General features: G+C 48.9%; 1 protein-coding gene across 5 annotated transcripts in view; it reads left to right on the top strand.

Annotated features, from left to right (window-relative positions):
- MYO5B (myosin VB) overlaps positions 1–14,578 on the top strand; it is a 386,641-nt gene that overhangs the window by 314,149 nt on the left and 57,914 nt on the right. For all 5 annotated transcript variants that reach the window (XM_021093027.2, XM_021093023.2, XM_021093028.2 and 2 more), the window contains 3 exons: positions 8,110–8,221; positions 12,001–12,212; positions 14,398–14,554. In XM_021093027.2, the coding sequence (XP_020948686.2) occupies positions 8,110–8,221; positions 12,001–12,212; positions 14,398–14,554 (481 nt within the window). The remainder of the gene's footprint in view (positions 1–8,109; positions 8,222–12,000; positions 12,213–14,397; positions 14,555–14,578) is intronic.

The raw sequence follows: 14,578 nt of genomic DNA, 5'->3' as shown, positions 1-14,578 counted from the left end.
CTGCAGAAGCTCAGGTTGCTGCAAAGCTTGGGTTTGGTCCCCGGCCCAGTGCAGTGAGTTAAAAGATCCAGCATTGCCATAGCTGCGGCATAGCCTGGGAACTTCCATATGCCTTGGGTTTGGCCATTTAAAAAAAGGAAGAAAGAAAGGAAGAAAAGAAAAAAATTCCATTGAGAAATAAAATAGAACCTATTTGGAGCCAGATAATTCTTTATCTCAGCTCTTACCGCCTTTAGTTTTGGCCCCTTCCCCCATGTCTCTCAAGGGCTGGGCTCATTTCCTCGGACCAGAGCAAGACAGGGGGTTCTCAGCCAGGGTTGCACCTCACAGTCCTGTGGAAATGTTCTCAGAGGCCAGGAGCCACCTCAGACTCAGAATCTGCCTTTGACAGGTTTCCCTGTGATTTCTAATTGTGTCCTGCCTTGTTAGCCCTCCCCTAGGCAGGTGCTGACTGCTGGTAAACTGCAGCCACTCAGTCGTACGTGAACGGCGCTGGGATCACCTCGGCTTCTCTCTGTCTTCCGCTAGCATCTCGGCTCCAGTTCAGAGCCAGTGGGGAAAGCTTTGCCTCCCTTCCTCTGTAGCAGAGCTCAGCAACCTTCAGACCCAGGGCCCCCCTCAAGGTCTGTGCCTGTGTTCACCTGGGAGGCCCAGGACAACACAGGTGGGGGATAAAGGGGAAGCATATATGAGATGTCCATGGTCGGGTGAGAATCCTGCCCCCTTGCCTTGGGCACCTGTCCATGAGTTTCAGTGTGGAAATGATGACAAATCCTATGTTTATGAGTTACTTTATCAAGACCCTCCCCTCTACAAACCTCATCTCATTTGTTCATCACATTGACTTTTTAAAAATTGAGATGTGATTAATGTACTATAAAATTATCCTTGTAAAGTATTACAACTCAGTGATTTTTATTCTAGTCACAGAGTTGTACAACCATCACTACTATCTAATTTCAGAATATTTTATCACCTCCTAAAGAAACCCCATACCTATTAGTAGTCACTACCTCTTTCCTCATCCTTTTAGCCCTGCAATCATTAATCTGCATTCTTTCTATAAAGTTGCCTATTCTGGGTCCATCATATAAATAGAATCACATAGTACGTGGCCTTTTTTGTCTGGCATCTTTCACTTAGGATAATGTTCTAAAGGTTCATCCATAATGTAGCATATGTCAGAACTTTATTCCTTTATAATGCTTAACACTATTTTATTGTAAGGATACACAACATTTTATTTTACCTATTCATCAGCTGATGGAGATTTGGTTGTTTACACTTCTTAACTATGAATAATGCTTCTTTGAATATTCATGTACAGAGTTTAGTGAACATGTATGTTTTTATTTCTCCTATTTATACCTAGTAGTGGGATTGTAGGGTTATATGGTAACTACTCTTTTGAGAAATTGCCAGTTTTCCACCATAGCATCCACATTCTGCATTCTCACCAGCAATGGGTGGGGCTTTCCATTTCTATACATCCTTGCCAATGCTTTTTATTGTCTTAGTCTTTTTTATTGTAGCCGTCCTAGTGGATGTCAAGTGCGATCCCATTGTGATTTTGATTTGCATTTCTGTGGTAGTTAATGAGGTCAAGCATCTTTCCATGTGTTTATTGGGGCTCTTTGTATATTTCCATTGCAGGAATGTGTATCAAATCATTTTCCCATTTTTAAATTGGGAAAGTTTAAAATTTGTGTTTTTGGTGTTGAGTTATAGCAGTTCTTTACATATTCTAGATACTAGATCCTTATCAGAAACATGACTGGCAGATATTTTCTCCCATTCTATGGGTCGTCTTTTCACTTGATGGTGTTCTCTGAAACATAAAAGCTTTTAATTTAGAAGAAGTCCAGTGCATCTATTTTTTCCTTTGAGATTTTTGTCCAATCTAAGGTTGCAAAGATCTACACTTCTGCTTTCTTTTAAGCGTTTTATAGTTTTAGTCTTTAATCCATTTTGGTTAGTTTATGTTAATAATGTGAAGTAGAGGTCCAGCCTTGTTCTTTCGCATACAGATTCCAGTTGTCCGAGCACCATTTGTTGAAAAGATCATATTGACTCTGGAGGTAGGCGAGTTACGGGGGTATCACCTGCATTTCGGGATGATAACACAGATCTCGTAAGAGCTAAGTGATCAGCTTAAGTCCTCACAGGTAGAGAGGGGTGGAGGTGTCAGACCTCATACCCGTGGGTTAAGGATGCCTCCACTTGTGAGTCTTCTGCAAGTGCCCTCTCCCCTCTGACTTTGGCCTCTTGTGTCCCTTTGAAAATTTTGCCCATCCTTGTTAAAGTCCCAAAGAAGCTCCTGTAAGCAACATCATTGATTTCTCTGCTGGTTTGTTCCTTCAAAAGGGAAGACAAGAAAAGAGTATGGTTGGTTGGTGGCCGTAATAGAAATCATTTCCACAATTCAGTATCCTGAGAGAGTCCTTTGGTTCTGGTTAGTGGGCATGACAGCCTGGCTAAGCACATCTGCCCCACAAACATCTGTTGGCCCACATGTAAGACATTGTAGGGAACAAGGCCCCACCAGGGCTCACAGGCTCCTGCAGGTTCTCAAACTAGAAGAGGAGCCTAACCTCTTACGTTCTATGTAGGCACAATCAGGATCTCTGCCTGAGCTGAATGTCACAGGGACATGAGGTGTCTGAAAGTACAGGTTGACCCACCTAATCTTGACCCAAAAAGCCCTGATGGATTCTCCCCCTTTTTCTAAGGGGTCCCATGATAACCTAACATGCCATCTTCAGGGGTCCCTCTTGTGGCCTGAGGTCATAGAAGTTGTATGACTAAGCCTTGTGCTCTGGTCTCACTGGAGGACTTGGAGTTGTTCTAAACCAGCCAATCCCCACAGGAGGAAACCTGTCCAATAGAAGGGCAGCAAAGCGCTGCCGCCTCCACAGATCCACCCACTGTTCATGCTGGTCCTCCAGGGGGCCCCTCAGGCAGGCATGTTCCCGGCTGAGCGTGCCAACTGGTAGACGTTAAATACAGCGCGGGGCTCCAGATGGGAAGTCAGCCAACCAAAACGTCACCCCCGCATGTGCTCCACCACACACTGTCTTGGGGTCTGGGAAGCTTGATACATGGAACTGTCTTTCTAGACTGGTGGGCTGTGCTGAATGCTTGCCCAAGCTCATCCCGTATCAACCGTGCCTGCCACCTTTGAGTTCCCCATCCTTCCCAGGAGTGAGCACAGGGCTTTCCCCACACACCCAGCTATGGCTGCTGTACCAGGTTGGCACACTTGCTCCCCCGCAGGCCAGGGGCTCAGAGGCAGGCCTCCATCCAGAGGAAACGTGACGTTAAAGTCTAAGACATCCTGCCAGGCCCCTGGCATGTGAGTCTGAATCCAGGGAGAGCAGGGTGGAGTGTGAGTTCTGTCCCTGGGGTTCCTGCAAACCCATATGGCCCAGGGTGGGGTCCCCAGGGAAGGGAGTTTAGTAATAGACCAAGGACAGGTGTTCTTCTCCCACAGCTAAGAGGAAATGGAGTGGAAAAGCAGCTGGGCCCAGGATGGGCTTAAAAGACACCCCCAGGCCAGTGAGCCGCAGGGTCACAAGTGGGAGAGGACATCTCCCAGGCCACCCGATGGGGGCGGGACACGGGGGGACAGTGGATTCACACTGTAGAGGCAGATGGAGGTCATGGTCAGCTATTCTTGAGGTTTCTCCGACCAGAACTGTGCTCTGTAATAAACATTCTGCAAATGTTAGGGAACATTTTTGCATATCTCAGTGAGTAGGGTGATGGGCAGCAGTGGAAAGATGCTCTGTGTCCAGTGTCACGGGGGGCTGTCCCCACACTGTAGAAGCAGAGGAATTGTGCCATCCTTAGAAACTCTGGTAGAAAAAAGTTTGACACTGGGTTTTAGCCATTTTACTGAAGTGTAAACTATAGTAAGTGACTGTGTAAAGATACCATGATAGGTGCTGGGAGATTTTTTTAAAGTATCAGAAAACATATCAGAGCTTAGCTGAAGGAGGCACAAGTTCAGCAGAGAGAAGCTAATGTGTGTATGAGAAAAATAACCACAATACAAGGCAGAAAGCTCTGTGTCCCACAGACACAAACAGGGATACTTCAAATGCTGTGAGAGCGAGAGATTCTGTGGTGGTATATAAGCTCCAGGGGAAAGTCTGGGTACCTGTGGTGGTCATTGAGTGGTCCCTCCTAACTTTCACCTGCACACAAAAAACTTCCATCCCAAGGTGTCTGCCAAATCGGAAAGTCCTGTTAAGAAATTCTACTTTTGGAAAAAGAATCACATATTCTGTTCAGTTTCATGTGGAAGATTTTGCTCTTACGGATCAGGGAGCCTTTCCTGGGAGGGTTTTATCTCTAAGAGCACAGGTCCACAAAAAAGGGCATCCACATTTGGTTCCCAGTTGTTTGCTGAAGGACACTTGTACCCGCCCAGGCCCTACCGCAGTGGCCCGTCCCCCCGGGATCGGACTTCTCTCTGCAGCATCCTCCTCCGATTAGTGTCACCTTGGTGCAGGTCTCTGAGGAAGCCTTTCTGAGGAAAGGGGCGGGGCTCTGGCAGGAAGGGAGAGTGACTTAGATCTTTAGGGAGCATTTCGGCTTTCCAGACACGCCACGTCTGTGAACTCATTGGCTACGAGGTACTTGTGAGGGTGAGTGATGATGTCCCCAGTTTGCAGACAGGGGAGGGGAAGCATCCAGGCTTTGACCTGCCTAAGGTCACAGTGCCGGTCAGTGTCAGAGCTTCCATACGCCAAGCTCGTTCTGCGCTGGCCTTGTCATTGCGGTCACATCTCCCTACTCCCTCATCATTTCCTGGAGCCTGTAACCTCTCTACGTTATGGGACTGTCAGCAGTAAGAGATTTTCAGATTAGAAGCATTTAAGGTTTTGAGCCCCATGAAGTGCAGCTCTAATTATTTCCCCAGAGAAATTGCAGACTCATAGGGAGAAACGAGACAAGTACACAACAAACAGAAATGCAGTATGTGGAAAGTGCCCTCAGTAACTAGAACTGAAAGTGCTGGTCCATTTCGAAAGGGGGTGCCCACAGCCCACTGGGCAGGCAGGCAGAATGGCAGCACGTGGGTGAAATACTGATGGTGGGAGTAGGCACCAAGGATATCTTTGATTCTTGCTCAAATCTATCTTACCCCATGAGGAAGTACCATGAGACACAATGGTCTACGTTTAAAACTTGGGGCTGGGGCAGAAAGAGCCTGGGAAAAGTTCAACATCATTTGCATGTATTCAGAACAAAACAGGGAGTTCCCTGGTGGCCTAGTAGTTGGCATTGTCACTGCTGTGGTTCAGGTTTGATCCCTGGCCTGGGAACTTCTGCATGCCATGGGCATGCCCCCCCAAAACAAAACAACAAAGTGCACATCTGATTTGCAACATATCCCTATAGCTCTCTGTTCCTGGGCTGCCAGTATTAACATCAGTCAAGGCTTAGAAGTTTTCTTTGCATTGATTGTCCATGATTGAAATAACTGAAGCAGCATTTAGCTGGACAGATAACCGTAATGTTTCCATTTTTAAAGCCTCCTCTTAGAGATGACCAGTAATTAAGTGGGTTTGGCTCAGGGTCCCAAAGGGCCCAGGGCAGCAGGAACCCTACCCAGGGCCTAAGACAGAGCCCCCTGGGGTTCCCAGCACCCTCCCTCCTGAAGGGAACCCACCCTTCGTGAGCCTGTGGAGAGGAGCCTGGCATATACCCAGTCAGCTCTGAGCAGAATGGATGCTATCATTCCCCTGTGCTGAGCACTTGTGACAGATAGAACCCATTAAAAAGGTAAAGGGTGAGAGTTCCTATTGTGGCTCAGGGAGTTAAGAACCCAATATAGTGTCCATGAAGATGCAGGTTTGATCCCTGGGCTCGCTCAGTGGGTTAAGGATCTGGCATTACCATGAGCTGTGGTGTAGGTCACATATGTGGCTCAGATCCCACGTTGCTGTGGCTATGGCATAGACCAGCAGCTGCAGCTCTGATTCAGCCCCTAGCCTGGAAACTTCCATATGCGGCAGGCCCTAACAAGAAAAAGTGGAAGAAAAAGGTAAAGGGCGTGGAAACAAAGTGTATTCATGGTTGCCAGGGCGGGGTGTGGGGAGGGGAAAACAGAGTGACTGATATTAGGTGTGGGGTTTCTTTTGAGGGTAATGAAGATGGTCTGGAATTCAGTACTGGGATTAGTTGCACAACTTTGTGAAGGTTGTACTATTGACCTGTATGCTTTAAAAGGGTACATGTTTATAGTATATGAGTTATATCTCAGTGAAGCTGTTATTTTTAAAAAGGTAAGGGAGGAGTTCCTGTTGTGACGCAGTGGAAACGAATCCGACTAGTAACCATGAGATTGTGGGTTCAATCCCTGGCCTGGCTCAGTGGGTTAAGGATCCAGTGTTGCCATGAGCTGTGGTGTAGGTCGCAGATGCATCCCGGATCCTGCATTGCTGTGACTGCAACATAGGCCGGCAGCTGTAGCTCTGATTCGACCCCGAGCCTGGAAACCTCCATATGCCACGAGTGTGGCCCTAAAAAGCAAAAATAAAGAAAAATAAAAAGGCAAGGCATAAGCCATTTTATATAGAGAAAAATAAAATGGAAAAAAATGCCATTTTGTTGTTTGCATCTTGAGACCCGTAGCTATGTAGGAATTCTTTCCCCAAACCAGGGCAAGTGTTTATGGCGGTGGGAGAGGCAGTGAGCTCAGGGTTTCCCTTTTCCCCCCAGGGAGCAGAGACAGGTGACCTGGGAGGGAAGGCACCCTTGGCATGCAACTGTGGAGGGTAGGAAGAGAGATCTAGAAGAACCTCCTTCCAAGCACACCGTCTACTGCTTGCTGTGGCCCCTGATATTCCACAGTACTCCTTTCCTTGAATTTTACCCCCTTTTAAAGGCTATTGTGCCCCAGGAGAAGGGATGCAATGCACTTATTCCTCCCAGATACTTCAGGATGAGGGGGGTTATCTGAGTAACTGGAGAGTCTCTCAGCAAGGCCATAGGTGATGGTCAATGGTATGGCATAACCTCAAGGCAGCACCTACATGATTTTCAAGTGGGCGACAAGGGCAGCACATGTACCTGAAGACAGAGTGTGTGCAGTATCTCCTGATGACTCAAGGATGCAGAAGGAGTGGGGACAGACGGGCTGCCACCTTCAGAGGGGCTTAGCCTGGAGATTAATTCACAGTCTCCTTAGCATGAGATTGTGCTGCAACAGAACCTGCGATGCCATCAGGGTTATGAGCATTCCCTGAAAATTGAGATGAGAAGCAAGAAGGGTCAGAGTATGGGCATCTGTATGAGTTGAGGTAGCTCTCAGAAGAAAGGGGCAGAGTCTGCTTAGAAAATTGTGCCTTTGCTCGCTGAAAAGACTGCATTTGTTTAAGAAGAGATCTCAGAGGCCGAGGGATAAATGTAAAGTTCTCTTAAAGATTTTCTTCCAGAATATACCAGAATAGCACCTACTTAAAAGGTATTGTGAGATTGTAAGTGCTGTTTGTTTTATGTGCATTGCTGGACATTTTCTTTACAGTGGGTCTGCCTTCCTCTAGTGATCAGTGGGTACAGAATCATAAGTCAAATCTACTTCGGGGAGAAAAGCGGCTCCTTCTAAACTATACCAACCTGTGTGAGTAGCATACCTCCAGGATAGGGCCTCTTTCTTTGCTAGTGTATGTTTTACTACATTAAAAAAGTTTTCAGTGAGCTGTATTCCTTTTAGTTTTGTAAGAAGAAATCCAGCATTTAAAAACCAAGCTGCATTCCAGGTAAGTCTCCCCCACTTCAGCAGCAGCAGAGTGGAACTCCATGTTTTGGGGGCAGAAATCCACTGTGTGAACAGGTCTGCCTCTGGTCTGTTTCCCAGGAGAGCCACCAAAACCCTTCTTTTTCCTTCAGTCTTTCAGCTGTAACTCTATAATTCAAGTACACACTGAAATCCTCTGAGGGCGTCAAAGGAGAATAGAATGCCCTAGCATGGGTTTTGCTGCTCTGAGAAGGGTTTTGTGCAAGAAATGTTGACTATGTGGGGCACTGTCTGAGATCACCGTGGCCATTGTGTGGCCAAGAGGCAGGCCATGTCCCCTGATGTATCTGTTTTCCCTCCAGGTGGGCCTACCATGACTTCTTCAACCGGTATCGGGTGCTAATCAAGAAGAGAGAGCTCGCTAACACAGACAAGAAGGCCATCTGCAGGTCTGTGCTGGAGAGCCTCATCAAGGTGAGCTGCATGGCCCCTGGACCACTGGGCTCCGGGGAAGGCTCCGCCGAGGCACCCTGAGAATTGGGGTGGAGCAGGGTGGTGCTAACTGCCTTTTTGGTCTTCATCCCTCTTATTGAACCTGTTCCTGAGATGTTGATCCATTTTCCTGCATCAGCAACTGTGAAGGAAAATCCTTTCCACTTCCCTGGAGAACTTCCTAGTCTTTCCCACATCTCAATTCACTTAGAAAATGAAGCTGTTGGAGTTCCTATTATAGTTCAGCCAGTTAAGGATGAGACATGTTCTCCGTCAGGGTGTGGGTTTGATCCCTGGCCTTGCTCAGTAGTTAAGGATCCGGTGTTGCCACAAGGTGGGGTATAGGTCACAGATGCAGCTCAAATCTTGTATTGCTGTGGCTGTGGCGTAGGCCTGCAGCTCCAGCTCCAACTCAACCCCTGACCCAGGAACTTCCATATGCCATAGGTGTGGCCATTAAAAGAAAAAATAAATAAGAAAATGAAGTTGTTTGTTCAGCCCACTGGGGGGCGTGATAGAGCCTCCTGGCTACAAGCTGCTGGCCTGGGATCTCTGGCTTCTCCAAAGCCTGGGGCTCCACAGCTCAGCCCACCTGCCAGCATCAGTACACCTCCTGGCGTGTCTGATCCAGAGCTTGGGCATAGTTTGGAAGCCAGCAGCAAGGAAAAGAGCTGTGCTTCCTGCATCTTCCTCTTTGCAGAGGTAAGAGCTGACCTCAGGCCTACCCCAGGTGCTTGTTTTAAATAAGGGGATGGCTGTTACTTTCATTGAAACAGCCTGAACTCACATCTGACACTGGCAACTGGAGAACCATAGCAGAGCTCTTGGGGGCTTTGGGGCGGGGGTGGGGTGCAGATCCTTGAATATTTCTTAGTTCCAGAGTGTTCAGGGATTACAGCAGAATATGGTACTTAATGGTCTCAAACGGTTAACTTCTGCCAAAAATCTTCCTTAAAGACGGTAAGAGACTTACATCAAAATTTCTTAATTTTTAAGTATTATTTTGCTAGGATAATCTGTTCATCTGGAATACAGCTCATTGCCACATAATCAGGTTTTAAGATTATGTGTTATTTTGTAAAAGTGACACAGTTACCCTCTGAGTGTGGTCTTAGCTGTTCAAGTCTGTGGCTCTAGCCAGTGCAACAATTGTGCTAAATGTTCAGGGGGAGAGTAAGAGGGTGACAGTCTTGTTCACTGAAGGTGGCAGTTGATTCTTTGGACTCTGGTTGCTTGAGGGTTTTGCTGTGGTGCATCTATCAGTGTCTACATTTCAACATCTCTTTTTTCACGGGTGAGGGAAAAACGTGTCCAAGGTCAGCTGATTCTGGATTCCAGGAGTCTTTCTCCTCACTGGGACCGGGAGCTGGCCTCTATGAGGTCAAGGCTTGCAAGTAGCACACTCTGCCTTGGGGCTGTCTACTTCCTTCTCCAGGGCCGTGGTTCCACTCTTCCTCTCCTGTCCCTGGATTTCTCCAAGCTTCCAGCAGAATGGCTGCTTCCCAAATAGGGGTACTCTGGAGCACACACACCCACCTCCCCACTCAGACTGGCTGCCTCAGCTTCCGCCACTCTGCTCCCTGCCAGGTAGCAGGGCTGGTGCCACTGCCGAGGGCCTGACTCTGGATGCCCTTGCTCCTCTCCGCTGCTTGTCAAGGCCCATCCTGCAGGCTGGCTCTGCCCTCCTGCCTCCCTCGGCCTTAGTGCTTTGTGTCACCTTCAGAGCCTACATCCTGAGGTCCTGTTTTCCAGACGAGTCTTCTTTCTTGCAGAGGACAGTCTTCACATTGACACCTCCCCCCTGCTTATGAGCACTGAGCCTGACATATAAAAGCTACACCAAACATTAGTGGCATTGAAACTGACAGCACTAACGGCCTGAACCTAGCTAGAACACAGACAGGGACTTGAATTCCCATGCCAGGACTCGAACCCAGCCTAAACCCAGATTGGGACTTGAACCCACATGCCGGGACTTGAATCCAGACACAACCCAGATTGGGACTTAAACCCAAATAGAATCACTCACCCGGTGTCTGGACTTACTGAGGTTCAGGTTCTTCATGCCTCCATGCAGAAGGAATTCAGCAAGAGACAAAATGATAAATAGATTTATTAGGATAGGACACTTGTGAGAGGTTCAGGTGGGCGGGCTCAGAAGCTCTGTCCTTAGGATCTGGGTGGGTTACAGTTTTTTTCATCCAAGGGGAGTTGGGAAGTGGGGGAGGGGGGCTGGAAAGGACTGCCTCTTCCTTTCTGGGAGTAGTAGCTCCTCCTTAGTATCCAGTAAGGTGTGTATTCAAATCATCTGAAGGGTGGTCCTCAGACTCCTGCCCTTGGTCTGAATCTGAATGCAGGCCTCATCCAATCCCCTGCCCACCGTCTCAGGCCTCCACTAGTCAAGCAAGCCTGCCTCATTCTAATGGCTTTCTTGAACAGTTATTAACTTACAGTGATCTCCCAACGTCCCCTAGATTTCACTCTCTATCTATGATCCTTTACTGGGACTTCTACAACTACCTGTGCCTGCTCCATCCCTGTCAGCATGAGTGAAAGAACAAGTGAGTTGCCTAAAGAAGAGGATGTGACTACAGGCTGTTTCCTCTGCCAGAACTGCATGTTCCCTCTTTAACTGGCCTGGTCAGCTTCTACCTTCCTTCTAGGCTGAGCTCTAAAATGCTTTCTGGTCTGTGAAATCTGTTCATGGCTTCCTGGATGGAGTTAGTCATTGGCCAGCACACCTCCCAGCACAAGCTGAGGGTTCTGAGCAGAAGCAGAGATGAGAGCCAAGGTCGGCAGCTTGCCTCTCCCAGCTTCGCCGGCAGCCGGGCTGTGGAGGGGACAGTGAGCTACAGTGTAGCTGGACGCTGCATCCCAGTTCAGCCACAGCTCAGGCAAGCTCCTCTTCCCTGTGTGTGGACCCAGGTTCCCATTAGCTGTGCAGGGCTGGGCTATGAAGAGTGGTGACTCAGCATTATTTTCAGAGCCCTTTGTCCACATGAAACATGTTCGTGTGTGTGTGTTTTCTTTGGACCTTGGCTCATTATTCTCCTCCTCATTATGGTTTTCATGCCAAGTGAGCAAAATAGATGAAATTTATTTACAAAGAGCTCTCAGTTATCGTGAGCTGCCTATCAAGCTAGAAAATTCTAGCCCCGGCCTGTCCACAAGCACCCTGCTGGGTCATCCTCTTTTATCCACCAGGGTGAGCACAGAGAAGGGCAACTAATTTTAACCTGAACATTGTAATTAAAGACAGTCGTCATGTGTCTAAAAACATGTTACAACAGAGTCAGAAACCAAATAAAAAGTATTTGGGGGTTATTGGCAATATATACATCATTTCCTGGGCCTGCCTCCTTTCACTTCATTCAGGTCTTTGCTTAGATATCACTTTTGTGGAAATGCCTTCCTCAATTAGCCTAAGTACCTCCAGTCTGTCCTGCAGCCACCAGCTTAGTGTCTTCATAATCCTCACCACTGCCAGGAACCATACTATGTCCTGGTTTGCTTGTCCGTCTGCCCTCACTGTGGTATCAGTGGCTGGAGGACAGGCATCTTTTGCACCGCTGCATTCAGCATCTGTCCAGTAGTAGGGACGGACTTGGGTCCTGTTACCCACTCACTCTCAGCATCTGTATAAGGAGCAGGGGCATGTGGCATCTGACAAGGGATTTGTGCTTCGGAGGAGCCAGGGTTGTGGGACAATTTTCCTTGCTGCTTGCGGATGACAAACCAGCTCCCCTCCCTACCTTGTAAAGGATCCTGACAAGTTCCAGTTTGGCCGCACCAAGATCTTCTTCCGGGCGGGCCAGGTGGCCTACCTGGAGAAGCTTCGGGCTGACAAGTTCCGGGCAGCCACCATCATGATCCAGAAAACCGTCCGGGGCTGGCTGCAGAAGGTGAAGTACCGCAGGTTGAAGGGGGCTACCTTAACCCTGCAGAGGTACTGCCGAGGACTCCTGGCCCGCAGGTGAGCCAAGCTGGGGCACATCTAAGGTGACAGATTTTGGTGAGGATTGGGGGGTGTAAGGGGCAGGGATGGCTCTAAGCTGGTTGGCCTCTCTCAGCCTTTCTAATTAGAGTTGTTCCTGCTGGGCCCTGTCTGCAGCTGGCTTTCCCCCAGCAGCTGGGACCAACTCTCTCCTGCCCTTCTCACCTGAGTGAGTAGGTCTTGCTCCCAGGTCTCTTGATTCCCCCAGTCTGTCCCCATCCCACCCAGGGTAGCCTAGCCTAGCCTGGCTGGTTTTGCCACAAAACCATTTGCCCTTTACTTAAGCTCCTAAGTAAAACAATCTTCATTTAATTCATCCTTTCTGCAGAGTTAACTTACATGCAGGTTCATGATTTGCACTATGAAGTTCAACATTGCTTGAAAGTTTGCCACATAGCCCTGGAAAAGCCCAGGGATGTCCCTTCAGTGAGTTGTTGCACTCAGCCAGCCCGGAGAGGGTGAGGCTTATCTGACCACAAACTGTGACCTAGGGACAGAGCCTGATGCCATTCGGCTCCCCTGCCCAGCCCAGCACCACGCAGAAGAAGCTACTTTACTTGAAATGTCCCCCTTCATCCAAAGTGACGCTGTTGGACTGATGACACGCTAGAGTGGTATGAGTGTCCCCAGTGAGACTGGCGTGGAAGATACCCCCCGCCTCCTCCCCACCATGATACCCACCTCTGGGCCTTTACACAGGTCATCAGATTTTGGACGCAGCCCTGGTTCAAAATCAATGTCCTCTGAGATTCAGATTTCCTTGGCAAAGTGACAGTAATTGCCAGGAATCCTTGCATTTGGAAGCCAAAGTTTCACAAGTGGCTGCTCAGGCATCTGGGCTTGAATATAAAATACAAGCCCAGAGCAAGCACCCTTTATACTGTAAAGTTAGTAGATTGTTCCTGCTCCCCCTCGCGTCCTTGCTGTCAGCTGTTTATCCAAGCAGAACTAGAGATGATGAACACCGTTAATTACCTGTGAACAGTGGAGGGATGGTCTCTGGAACAAAAGCTACAGAAATGAGAAGATTGTCAACAGTATCAACGCTCAGTGGCCATCCACAATCAGGTCGCCACTGAGTGTCATTGCGCGCAGGGGCTCTGTCCTGGGTGGCAAGCTGGCCTACATTCTCCCTGCAGGCAGTTTGGATTCTAGCGGGCGTGCAGGGCTCATGTATGTGGAGTGCCCCAGAGAGCTGGGCTAGGAGTAGACTCACATCAGCAAGTAGAGCATAGCTGAGTAGGCCTGCTCCCACTCCGGAGCTGTGCTAGGTGATTTCCGAGGTCCTTTCTGGGAGTTCCCACTGCAGCACAACAAGATCAGCAGTGTCTCTGCAGTGCCAGAATGCAGGTTCAATCCCCAGCCCGGCACAGTGGGTTAAAAGATCCAATGTTGCTGCAGCTACAGTGTAGGTCGCATCCCTGGCCCAGAAACTCCATCTGCTGTGGGACAGCCAAAAAGAAAAAAACAAAAAACACCAAGGTCCTTTCTTGCTTCTAATCTTCTGAGTTTCTGATTGAGCACTTGCTATGAGCCTGACACCAGACAAAGCCCTTAAAGGGGGTAAAAGGTATTGGACTGACTTTATGTCTATCTTGGGGTACGAGATGGGGATGCGGAAATGAAGCAGGGGACAGTAGATGCCCATGTGCAGTGCATCCTAGGCGGAAAAGGCCGGGAGATGAGAAAACAGAGGGGTCGCTACAGGCCTGAGAAGGTTTTACTCATACAGCAAATGTTTGCCAGACACTACTATGCCGGGCCCTGTACTGCGTGTTGAGCACAAGGATGCTTGATACTCAGCCTCTGGTATCTCCAAGCCCAGTGCGGTCCAGGGACAGACAGGAGTGTGAACACGTGATGTCCTTGAGGAACGCCCAGGTTGCAGGAGGGGGCTTGCGGGTGGGGGACTGAACAGAAGAGAAGAGGATCAGTGTTGATCAGACTTAGACTGAGATATAGCCTGTGGAAAGACTTTTTGGACAACAAGGAGGAATTCTGCTGTTTGCAGCTGAATTTCAAGTCCTCGGGGCCTTGTTACCATCGGCAAGGGCAATGACAGTTGGCTTGCCAGGGGGTGGTTGGGGGTGTCAGGAAGGAGCTTGTGTTCACAAGTGGCCCAGAGGCCTCTGTCAGCCTGGCCCACCACCTTCTCCCTCCCCAGGCTGGCTGAGCACCTGCGGAGAACCCGGGCGGCCGTGGTGCTCCAGAAGCAGTACCGCATGCAGAGGGCCCGCCAAGCCTACCAGATGGTCCGCAGGGCTACTGTCGTCATCCAGGCCTTCGCTCGGGGCATGTTTGTGCGGAGAATCTATCACCAGGTATGTAGCCACCCCCTAACCCCT

Source organism: Sus scrofa, chromosome 1 (assembly GCF_054392235.1).
Source record: "Sus scrofa isolate SSC_HxYL_T2T_F1_AM1 chromosome 1, Sscrofa_HxYL_maternal_Yorkshire_Landrace_v2.0, whole genome shotgun sequence".
NCBI classification, from domain to species: Eukaryota; Metazoa; Chordata; class Mammalia; order Artiodactyla; family Suidae; genus Sus; species Sus scrofa.
This window is presented reverse-complemented; position numbering and strand designations above follow the sequence as displayed.